At 43.0% G+C, this 12,302-nt stretch overlaps 1 protein-coding gene across 1 annotated transcript in view; it reads left to right on the plus strand.

The window, feature by feature from the left end:
• The window catches only part of cacna1eb (calcium channel, voltage-dependent, R type, alpha 1E subunit b), a 78,291-nt gene that overhangs the window by 61,164 nt on the left and 4,825 nt on the right, over positions 1–12,302 (plus strand). The window contains exons 29-42 of the mRNA XM_037682180.1: positions 81–218; positions 4,683–4,884; positions 4,967–5,131; positions 6,160–6,270; positions 6,367–6,447; positions 6,716–6,835; positions 6,920–6,985; positions 9,705–9,796; positions 9,884–10,058; positions 10,156–10,283; positions 10,571–10,667; positions 11,272–11,377; positions 11,503–11,610; positions 11,698–11,798. Of these exons, the coding sequence (XP_037538108.1) occupies positions 81–218; positions 4,683–4,884; positions 4,967–5,131; positions 6,160–6,270; positions 6,367–6,447; positions 6,716–6,835; positions 6,920–6,985; positions 9,705–9,796; positions 9,884–10,058; positions 10,156–10,283; positions 10,571–10,667; positions 11,272–11,377; positions 11,503–11,610; positions 11,698–11,798 (1,690 nt within the window). The remainder of the gene's footprint in view (positions 1–80; positions 219–4,682; positions 4,885–4,966; positions 5,132–6,159; positions 6,271–6,366; positions 6,448–6,715; positions 6,836–6,919; positions 6,986–9,704; positions 9,797–9,883; positions 10,059–10,155; positions 10,284–10,570; positions 10,668–11,271; positions 11,378–11,502; positions 11,611–11,697; positions 11,799–12,302) is intronic.

A 12,302-nucleotide genomic window follows, 5' to 3' on the forward strand; every position in this document is an offset into this window, starting at 1 on the left:
TCTGTGCTTTTCAGTAGAAGTCATTCTAATCATTGCATAAAAATGAAACAATGACCTTCAGTCTGCTTTTGTCCCTGCAGAGGTTTTTACATTGACTACAGCAGAGACAAGAAAGAGGTGAAGAGAAGAGAGTGGAAGAGACACGAGTTTCACTACGACAACGTCTGCTGGGCCCTGCTCACCCTTTTCACTGTGTCGACAGGAGAAGGGTGGCCTCAGTGAGTGCACTTCCAGATTAAGACTTTGCACTCTTAATCCCCTGAAGTCACCATAAGAGAATACCTGTTGATGGATGAGTGGCTGAACCTACTTGGCAAACCTTCAGGGATACACCTTCACAATGTATTATACAGAAAGAAAAAGACTACAAATCACCAAAACTGGATAAAATGGGGGAAAACTAACCAAAAAGGGACAAAAATCATCAAAATAAGGCACAAACCAAACAGATATAGCCCAATCCGAATGAGTTCTGAAACTAAAAACAAGCAAAAGAGCTTAAATATTAAAAAAGTCCAAAATTAACTGCAAGTTTGACTAAAATGAGTCAAAAATGTATAAATGAAGTTTAAGACAATTGAATAAACAGCAGCAATAATAAGACATAATATGAGCAAAAATGAAATACAAACCCACCTCATGGTAACACAGAAATAAAGTATTTGGTAATACATTAATTCAACCTTTATTTGTTAAGGTTAATCGCATTGAGCCTCCGGGACTCATTTACAAAAGAGACCTGAATTTAACAAAGAGTGGTGACAACAGTGGACAACAAAGACAACAATAGATAGTTATAAAAGATGCGTACAAGTTGAGTTTTTTTTTTTTTTTTTTTACAAATGAAAATAAAATGGTGTTTTAAAGAAAATGTACAAAAAAAAAACAGCTGGATTGTAGGGCGGTGTAGAAATCTTAAAAACAAGAACGTGTCTGCATTGGTTTTTCCCAGGTACTTAGCAGATGTTTGAAGCCACTTAGAGAGATCAAGGTCCAGAGCTTCAGATCTTTTTTCAGGATATTCCAGGAAACGGGAGCGGAGTGGGAGAAGGCCTACAGTAGTCCTTCGATTATTGCAGGGATTACGTTCCACACAACACGGCGAAGTAGGAATGCTATATTTATTTTAACATTTTAATATATTTTAAGGCTTTATAAACCCTTCTCACACTCTTGCAATGTTCTAAACTCTTTTTTTTTTTTTTTTTTTTTTTGTGATGGCCTCCCTTCTCCCCTTATAGCTATCCTTTCCACACCTTTATTATTTATTTTTTTTTATTGTTACTATCTAGTGTAGGTTTTTTTTTTTTTTTTTTTTTTTTTTCCAATAGGATAGAAAGAAAGAAAAGACAAAGTAAGACTCCAAAATATAAGAAATATATACAAATAGAGCACACGTCAAAACACCCGGCCACTGTCTGTTCACCTGCAAAGAACATGACAAAACATAGCAACAAAATACATATGTATAAAGAACTTAAAATATTCATGGCTTTGCAGTAAGTTTCCATAAATATATATACCCATACCTACGCCTATATACATACATACATACATACACATGAATATACACTCACATACATATCTATATATCTACATATAAAGCCTAAATAAGCATCCCTGCTTCTATTTGTGTGTGGTTGTGAGCATGCATAAGTGTATAAGGCTTCTCTAATAGAACATTTATTAGTAACTGTGAAGCAGCAGAGACCCGACCCCCAAGACCAGAGGCAGATGAAAAAGGGGGGACCAGAGTCCAAGACCCCAGGAGGGACCCCGACCGCGGAGCCCCCAGAGCCACCCACACAGGACGAACCACTCACCCACCCCCCAGAACGGACCACAGGGGAGAACCGGAAGATCCCCACCAGCAACCACATACAGTGACCCCCCGGGGCCAACAGCGACAAACTCATAGGCCCCCGTCGGCACCCGCCGCACCGATGTAGGTCCAGGTCCAGGCACCGAGGCCCGGGCACCGAGGACTCACACCACCCAGGCCAAGGCCTGACAGGGCCAGAGGACCCGAGCCCCACCAGGCAGACACCAGGCCGAGCCGACACACGCCCAAGCGCCCAGCCCCCGATACCAAGGGCCCCAAGCGCGCCGGCAGGCAAGGGCACACCCCACCAGGGGGCCGCGCGATAGGGGCGCAATGCCAAGCACCCCCAGTTGTATCAAAGAGGGGGCAGTCCGAGTCTTGGCCTAACAAATATCCACTCATACACAGACACAATCACACTATCCCAACCTCAATCTCACATTCATTCACTCAAAGACATACAATAACGATACATTTCATTCTTATTCCCGATACACACTCTAAACCCCCCAGGTCCAAGACATGTACCCGCCCTCTACAGGGGGCAGCCCATGCCCAAACCCAGGAGGTAAACCCATTCATTCCTGAGCGGAGAAGAGCCAATACCCCATAACCGGCCCAGGCCATGCCCCGCCGACAGGACACCCCCCCACCATGAAGAGGACACGCCACCAACCACCCCCACACACCGTCAACAACCAAACACGCATCCCCAGCCGACCGCCTGCCAGGCCCCGGCAGCCACCCCGGTCAGCGGGCCAACCATGGCACCCAAGAGCCAAGCTCAGGGGGTCCAAACAACCCCAGGGAGAGCACAGCGCCAGCACCGCCCACGGCAACCCCCAGACCCCGAACCCCCACATAGTCCTGGTCAACACCCGACGGCCTGCCCTTCTCCCGGACCCCCACCCCCGGAATGGCAGTCAGGGAACTAGGTGGGTAGGAAGAGGAGAAAAAATAAATAAATAAATAAATAAAAATAAGACCCCGACACATACACCCCCACCCCTAGATGTGCTGTTGATGTGTGTTGTTGTAGAGTGCCATTAAAAAGGAAAGAAGAAGGAGCAAAGGCTGGCAAGGTGCCAGTTTCCCCTCCACCCCAACTCTATCCAAACCCTAGTGTCTAAATGTAACCGTTGTAAGTGAGCACAGGCACAGGGGGTGAGAGTAAAGTCATCCCACCACCCATAGCCATGTGCCCACTTCAAATTCCTATATATGAATGTCATGAGGATGTTATGAATGAATGTCTAAGGTGTACAATAAAATTGAGTCCCAGGTGGCTATGGTCAACAAAGATGTAAAATTGTTGCAGCACACCCGAGCCCAAACAACCCTAAATGTGTGGAATTGAAATGAAGAGGGTGGAGGTGCATGGTGAGGGATGGGGAGAAATAACTGTGAGAGCAAATGCTCCCACAGGGAGTCAGCTCCCCCACTGACCCAACAGCCCCCCCCCCCCCCCCAGCCCCCCAAGGTCCACCCAGGGATTGAGGCCAAGACACCTCTCCATCTGGACCGACCGCCAGGCCCGCTGAGCTCCAGACCAGAGAGGGACAGAGCCCCGAGGGCCGCCATAAGCCGCACCAGCAGCCTACACACCCGAGGGCCACCAGGACCCCCACAGACCGCAGTCAGCCCGCTACCAGATGGAGCCAAACCCCACCAGGACGACCCGGCCAAGAGCGCCCGCCCAACCGCCGACAGTGCCAGGAAGCACCGGGAGCGAGCCCCCACCACAGGAAAGGGGCCAGCCAGCCAGCCATGCACAGTCCCGGGCCGCCCCCAAGGACATCCACCCCATCCCCACCCCAGAAGAAATACTACACCCACCCCTCATTCGGACATCTCTCAAAACACATAGCACACTAGACACCTAGGCTGGGTCAAACTACCCCCTCTTAGGGGCCACTGGTCACGCCCCGCAATGTTCTAAACTCTTAAACCGACATAATTTTAACAACATATGTATATGTACTGTACAGTACTGCAAACTTTTACTCACCAGCTCTGCAGACCAGCAGCTCTGGTCCGGCAGGGCTCGGTTCCCGTTCTGCAGACCTACCCTGCAGCGTCTAGGTTGATGTGTGCTTGGATAATTGAGCTTCAGGGTTATTTGTGACTTTCCTGTCAGTGAGTTTAATAGATAGATCGTTACGTCTGACGTTGCAAAACTTTCCATTTCTGCAGAAAGCAGTGGCCGGAAGCACTGTTGGCTTCTGGGTAGTGGTTGACCTGCATTCCAGTATAGGTTTATTGAGAGAAAACTACAAAATGGCGGCACCAGTCTGAAGTAATTTTTTGTAAACTTTTTGTCTCGTACCATCCTAATCACGTGAGTAATATTAAAGTTGACAATCATGTGGCATGTACAATCTTGCGTTGAAAAACCGCGTAAGATCGAGTCTGCAAAAGTCAAACGGTGAAGTAGTGAGGGACTACTGTACTACAAACTGTAGTTTGAAGTCCAACAATTTTCAATCAGGTCATCTGGACAGTTTCTGTTTTTTTTTCTGAAACGTTTCACCTTCCATCCAGAAGGCTTCATCAGTCAAGGAAACACACAACACAAAACTGGTTCTTCCCCCAAACAGCTTACTCCAAACTGGAACAAACCAGTTATGTTGGTGCTAAGATGGTGTCTTTGGCACGCCCCCTCCTCTTGTGCCAGCCCTCTTCCTCATCAACAGTCATGTCAAACTGGTTCAAAACCAAAAAAGTCCATGCTCAATAATCCAGGTATACAATCAAACAATTTTCAGTCATTTCAGTTCTGACTGAAAATTGTTGGATTGTATACCTGGATTATTGAGCATGGACTTTTTTGTAGTTTGAAGTGTCTTCTTTTCTCGTTTAGGGTCCTTCAGCACTCGACTGACGTTACAGAGGAAAACATGGGGCCAAGTCGTGGGAACCGGATGGAAATGTCTGTTTTCTATGTGGTCTACTTCGTGGTCTTCCCGTTCTTCTTCGTCAACATCTTTGTCGCTCTCATCATCATCACCTTTCAGGAACAAGGTGACAAGATGATTCAGGAGTGCAGTCTGGAGAAGAACGAGGTAAAACTCACACATGATAAAGTATTTTAACATTTTCCCAAGTCAGTTTTGTTGTTTATATTTTAAAATCTCTCCAAATCAGAGGGCCTGCATTGATTTTGCCATCAGCGCCAAGCCGATGACCCGCTACATGCCCCAGAACAGACAGACCTTCCAGTACAGACTGTGGCACTTTGTGGCCTCACCTTCTTTTGAGTACACGGTGCTCGTCATGATCGCTCTTAACACTGTCGTCCTGATGATGAAGGTAAGTCATTCTGACAATAACTGTGGGAAAACACACTTTCTTGTGCTTTCTGGTTTTTATTTCATCAGTAGTCATGAGCAACAATTAAAATATATTTCCAAAAAAGTTCAATCTGGTCCTCTGGACATTAAAAAAAAAAAAAAAAAAAAAAACAGAGGTCCAGATTGAATTTTTGTGGATTTTTCTACCTGGATTATTGAGCATGCATCAGGATAAAATATATTTCCTTATTTTTAGTGGCTTCTAGCTTTGTTACATCTCATATTGTAAAATAATGTTTTTAACTCAAATTTTGCTTGAAATCAAATACATTAAATGCCAGATACACAAGCCTACAAGTGTTTCAAAGCTGTTTTCAGCACAGTGTTGCTTGTAATACATAATACAAAATTTGGGAAACTCCTGTGGAAAGCCATATAGCAACAGATGTATTTTATTGCTGTATTGTTTAATAAATGTGTAAGTGGTTACATTCCATAAATGCCTCTTTTTGTTATAATACCTAAAACTGATGTGAAATGTACTGCGATTTATCTCTGCTGCAGAAAATATTTACAATACAGTAGTCCCTCATTTATTGTGGGTGTTAGCTTCCAAACCTCACCCCCATACTGAGAGAAAACTACAAAGTGGTGGTGCCTGTCTGCAGTATTTTATTTTTTAACTTTTTACTTTACAGTACAGTATCCAGTACTGTCCCAATCACATGAGTAATATTAAAGTTGAATCATGTGCCCTGTACAAATATTTTTTGTGCAATATTATTGACTTTACATTCACAGACCGCGATAGAGCGAGTCTGCAACAGTCGAACTGCGAAGTAGCGAGGGACTCCTACAAAAAAGCATAAAAATTTGATTTTGTTAAAGATTTTTGTTTGGGGGACATTGTGGGTTATTAATGCCCAGCGGGTTCTGAGTTTTATGCAGACTGTGCAGAAACAAAATCTGGAGCAACATCTGGAGTGAAGGAGTTAAAATATTCTTTATGAACATGTTTCTGACATTTTGTCCCTTTTACTGGTTCAGTACCACTCGGCTCCAACAGCATATGATGCCGTCCTAAAACACCTAAACACAGCCTTCACTGTCCTCTTCTCCATGGAGTGCATACTCAAGATCATGGCTTTTGGTCTTGTGGTGAGTGTGAACGCAGCAGAAACTTTCGAAACCTCAAAGAAATTTAGAACAAAACAAAGCAACAAACGTCTGGGTTTTTTTTTTCTTTCTCGGCAGAACTATTTTCGAGACACGTGGAATATTTTTGATTTTATCACCGTTCTCGGCAGCATCACGGAAATAATTGTGGATTTGCAGGTGAGACAAGTCCTAAAAGCTCATTAGTGTCAAAGGGTTTTAACCTATTAAAGACATAACAGACAGCTCTAAACACAGCATGATTTCTTTGCAAGATTTTTGTTGTTGTGTGTGTAAGTGTGTGTGTTATGATCTCTGCCTCCAGAGACGGTTTAAGTCATGTTGTGCTGAATTTTACCATCTGTGATTTTACTTCGTGTCTTTCCCGTCTGGCTGCCACTCTTCGCCCGTGTCTCCCTCCCTCTAACTGCTCGCTCTTCTGTCCCAGTCGGTGAACACCATCAACATGAGTTTCCTCAAGCTTTTCCGGACAGCCAGGTTGATCAAGCTGCTGAGACAAGGCTACACCATCCGCATCTTGCTGTGGACCTTCGTACAGTCTTTCAAGGTCCGACAGCTTTTGTTTTTCTTTACTGTTAACGATGCATGCGACAAATGTTCTTTATTTCATTACTGTATTCCTCTCTGATAGGCTCTACCTTATGTCTGCCTGCTCATCGCCATGCTTTTCTTCATCTACGCCATTATTGGAATGCAGGTATAGGTTTGCTAATATGTGCAAAACTTCTGAAATGATCATTTTTATAAGTTTAAAAAAAAAAAAAGGTTTTCATTAGATGAATAAGTAATAAGTACATTGCATCTTATCACACAATTGTTAAACGATTTATTGTGAAATTAGAGGTTTTGGGGGAAAAAAAATTGTAAACTGAACCATGTTGAAAATACATTTATATATAACTGAAATTATATTGTTTATAAGAATGCAACTGGTTCAGAAAAAGTTTGTTTTACAAAAACATACATTTTGTGAATTTAATTTCATATCGTTGCTGTCACTGGATAGCCACATCTAACATCCAACAATTTTATTTATCACAAATACAAACTATACAAGCTGCAACAGTTTCAATATCAGTGCTGAGTAACAACAAAGGTGAAATCCCTGTAGGCCTATCCCTCTAGAAGACACAACAAAATAAAATTAAAAGAAATTTAAAAAGTAGTATTCCTTGAAAAATAAAAGCAAATTTCCCAATGCCTTCCATGTTAATATTTAAAGCAAAGATATCAGTTGACCTGTTGGGCTCAGTGTATGTGATGGAGATGACTCTCTGCTACAACCACACCAAATGTTATATGTTATGTTAATATAGCCATTTTTGTGTTTGCTAATGTCAGGTAGCTGTGGTGGCCCTTTTGAATCAAGTTGAATCCAAAAGTTCATCAGTCTAAGACGTGCATTCAATGATGACTTTTGAGAGTTTGTTTAAAATCCATCAAGTGGTTCACATATTTTGCTAACAAACACACACACACACATACATTCTATTGCATTATTGCCCAGTTTTCTTGACACAAGTCATACTAATGTATTCAATAGTGGGGGAGTGGTGGCGCAGAGGTTAGAAGATGGGCTTGTGATCGGAAAGTCGCAGGTTCACCTCCCAGTACCGTCAACATCAAAAAGTGGGTGGAAAAGGTGAAACACCCACACCTCCCTCCACCCTCCTTCGCCCCACTCTGGGCCCCTGAGCAAGGCCCCACCATCTGCTCCCTAAAACAGGTCTCTCTTGAAAATGAGTTCTCGTGGCTCAGTGAGACTACCTGGATAAATAAAAGTTAAATGAAGGGGTCACCGGGACCATACAAGTTTATATATATATATATATATATATATATATATATATATATATATATAATACACCTGTATTGCTCACAGACTGTGAACATCTGACCTTTTTTAACCTTTATTATTTGCATAATTAGTAAACTTTATTTATACAGGTAGTCTCATTGAGCCACGAGAACTCATTTTCAAGAGAGACCTGTTTAGGGAGCAGATGGTGGTTAAGGGCCTTGCTCATAGGCCCAGAGTGGGGCGAATGAGGGTGGGGGCAAGTGTGGGTGTTTCACCTACCCCACCCACATTTTTGATGTTGTCGGTACCAGGGCTTTAACTAGTGATCTTCCGATCACAGGCCCACCTTCTCTAACCTCTGCGCCACCACTCCCCCTATAGGCCTACATCCGAGGCCAAACAGGGGAGTCAGAATCAGATAAGCCACAATTGTTGATTTTCTTCAGGCAGCCTGTTTTTTCTTGTCAGCCTTGAGTCCTGCTTGAACTTTCCAGATCCAAAATGGCCAAATTTATGGGCATTCCATTGATCCGTGCTATGAGCCTTTGTCAAGGTCGACTCCAACAGGCTGGCGAGTCCTAGAGCCGCAGGTAGCCTGCGATTCTCACAAATCACTTCCATCTTACGGTTTAGCTCATAAATTAGCTGATTTTGAGTACTCATAGCACAAACCAAACATTCTCACAGACTTGGCAGTTGTGTCATGGCCAAAACTTCTGCTGATTTCTTCTTCAAAAGTCGATAATATAGGGACCCGCTGATGCCAAAAAGCAGAAGCCCTGCTATCATGAATCCTATTATATAAATGTCTTCAACGTCCTCCTGAGACAGAACTGAAAGACGCTTCAGCTGCCAAACTCCCCACAGATCCCTGGTGTACCCTGCAGCATGAGTCTTGGCAGGACATGAGGGTTCTCCAGGACCATGTCATTCTGTTGAAAAGATTTTTTTTCGATTGCGCTGAAAGTCTAACTCACCAGATCCATAATGATATTTTTAATTCGGAAGATGTGCACCAGGAGCCCCGAGACACACAAAGAGACCAAAAAGCAGGAGGAAGAGGAGAACAGGAGAGGGAGAGGAGAAAGTGTTCGCCTTGAACGAGAGCAGAAAAATATTACATTATTATCCACAATAGTATTATATTGGGGGAGTGGTGGCGCAGAGGTTAGAAGATGGGCCTGTGATCGGAAAGTCACAGGTTCAACTCCCGGTACCGTCAACAACAAAATGTGGGTGGAAAAGGTGGAACACCCACACCTCCCTCCACCCTCATTCGCCCCACTCTGGGCCCCTGAGCAAGGCCCTCAACCCCCACCATCTGCTCCCTAAACAGGTCTCTCTTGAAAATGAGTTCTTGTGGCTCAGTGAGATTACCTGTATAAATAAAGGGTAAATGAAAAAAATACATATATATATTATATTAGCATTTTAAAACATTAATGAGTCCTTTTAATGGATATTTGTTGCACTGATTTAGTTAGGTTTCATGTGGAGATTTCAAAGCAAAGTTTGTGGTCTGAAGCATCTAAAGTGTGATATGATACCAGGATGATTTGTCAGCGTAGCCAATCTTTTTTTCTTCAAGCTCACCAAAGCATCCTGTTTTCTTCAGGTGTTTGGAAACATCAAGCTGAACGATGAGAGTCACATCAACCAGCACAACAACTTTAAGACCTTTTTCAGCGCACTGATGCTCCTGTTCAGGTCAGCTTTATAAAAAATATATAATATCGGGTGAAATTTAATTCAACCAGCTGAAGATGTTGAACGACTGATTGTTCAAACTTCCAGGAGTGCTACAGGTGAGTCCTGGCAGGAGATAATGCTGTCCTGTTTGTCGGGACAAGGGTGTGAACCGGACCCCTCCATCGCCCCCCTCACCATATCTCCAGACCATGAGGGTGGCTGCGGCACAGACTTTGCTTACTGCTACTTTGTCTCCTTTATCTTCTTCAGCTCATTCCTGGTCAGAACAAAAATGAACCGGAATATTTCACAACAGCTAATCTTCCGAATCAGTTCATCCTCTCATTTGTTGTTTTTTTTTCCTCAAATTTGTTTAGATGCTGAATCTGTTTGTGGCTGTGATTATGGATAACTTTGAGTACCTGACTCGAGACTCCTCCATCCTGGGCCCTCACCACCTAGATGAATTTGTCAGAATATGGGGGGAGTACGATCGACTTGCATGGTGAGCCTCAAACCTCGTTTATATCACACAAGTCCAATTTGTGGAGCAGATCGACATCGATTTTCTGTTTTTATCCAGCAGAGGGTAGCCGAAGAGCATGAAATTCACAACTATTTAAATCCATCTATCCATTAAGTATCTTCACATGCTTTTTCCATCTTCTCCACCCTAATTTAACATATCACAAGCTGATGATCGTCCAAATTCACCATACTGAACGCCAAGCCCTTCTAAACAAAAACTGACCTGCCTTCACTTTTTTACTTTGCGCCTGTTTTTCTCTGAAGTGGGCGTATTCACTACACAGCCATGTACGAGATGTTGACACACATGTCACCGCCACTGGGCCTGGGGAAAAAATGTCCTGCTAAGATCGCCTACAAGGTACTCCAACCATCAGGACTGTTTTAGTTTAAATGTGGAGCAGCCAGATACTGTAAAATGGAATCTGTATGTTTGTTTTTGGGCATATGGTGTGTTAGGAGTGATGAGGATGTAAAGGTCATGGATGTTTTTCACTTACTAATGTCAGATGTTATAGAACCATGTGTGTGAATTAGAGTTGTTTTGTCTGAACAAAGTGGAGCCTGCAGGAGCACGGAGGCTGCGCACCTGATAAACTTCAAGACTCCTAAACTGGAAAGCAGTGTTGTCTTGACTGCACCTTTTCTGATAAGTGTATAAGTTGACGCTCCTTTATGCGATCCATGAGCAGACCTTGTGATCAGGGTGGCGTATAACATCTTGTAACCCTGTTTCCAATTGCTGCTCCCCTTGCAACAATTAAAACCTGGGTTGTAAAGATTTTCTTTCCTGTGTGACTCCTTTATTTAATGAGTTGATGATAGGCTAATTAAATGATCCAACAAGGAGGATTTATTATGTAACCTTATGTGCACTTGGTTTAAAATGTTACTTAAGTTACTCACAGAATGACTATAGTAGAAGTTAATTGTCCTTCTTTACTTCACCTTTTTGTCTCTCTCAGAGGCTGGTGTTGATGAACATGCCCGTAGATGAGGACATGACCGTCCACTTCACCTCCACTCTGATGTCACTCATTCGCACAGCTTTGGACATCAAAATAGCTCGAGGTCAGGACAGCTGTGTCTCATAAACAAAATGCCATTAAAATAAATTTCATTTTTACTTTTAAATTTTGAAAGCAAAACGGAGGCAAAACCTTTTCATTCAAAATGTGCATGGATGTTTGTCCCAGGTGGTGAGGACCGTGTTGCTCTGGACTCGGAGCTGCAGAAGGAGATCAGTATTATTTGGCCTTATTTGCCCCAGAAGAACTTGGACCTACTGGTACCTATCAACAAAGGTCTGGCTCTAACTGTGAAGGCAATTTCCAGTGTGCTGCTGAGACAAATGAGCAGTGACACTTAATGAAGTGTGTCTGCCCTCGCAGATACTGACATGACGGTGGGGAAGATCTACGCTTCGATGATGATAATGGACTACTTCAAACAGAACAAAGCCAAGAAACTCCGGCAGCAGCTGGAGGCTCAGGTCAGCGCAGTCGGTTTCTGTACACTTTAATTTGAGGGAAATGCATTTTAATTTTGGCAGACATGAAAACCCATTCCCAAAAGGTTGAACAGGGTGAAAAATGTTAATAGAAGTGGAATTTTGAACGTATCCAATGTTGAAAATGACCATTTGTCACAAATTGAAGTGTAACATACTGCAACAATTTTTTAATACAATTTGCAAGATTTTGGAAACCGAAGGAAGACACCTGCTATATTTTAAAAGACAAATCCACAGGTGTCCTCACCTTTTCTTGACAATGATGGTTAGTTTACGCAGCCATGTTCTAATGTGAGCTGAATGTGGTTTGACATTGTCTTGCTGAAGTAAGAAAAGCCTCCCCTGATTTCTGAATGGCTTTTTTTCCTTCTAATTTTAAGTGCATTCAGAAATTTGCAAGCTAAATGCACTAATACAACTCAGTACACTGATAGGCATTCTGTGCTCCTTTAGAGTGTTTAGAGTTTAGAAACTGTTTAGAAT

This window comes from Nematolebias whitei, chromosome 9 (genome assembly GCF_014905685.2).
Source record: "Nematolebias whitei isolate Nwh7 chromosome 9, NemWhi1, whole genome shotgun sequence".
Classification (NCBI taxonomy): domain Eukaryota; kingdom Metazoa; phylum Chordata; class Actinopteri; order Cyprinodontiformes; family Rivulidae; genus Nematolebias; species Nematolebias whitei.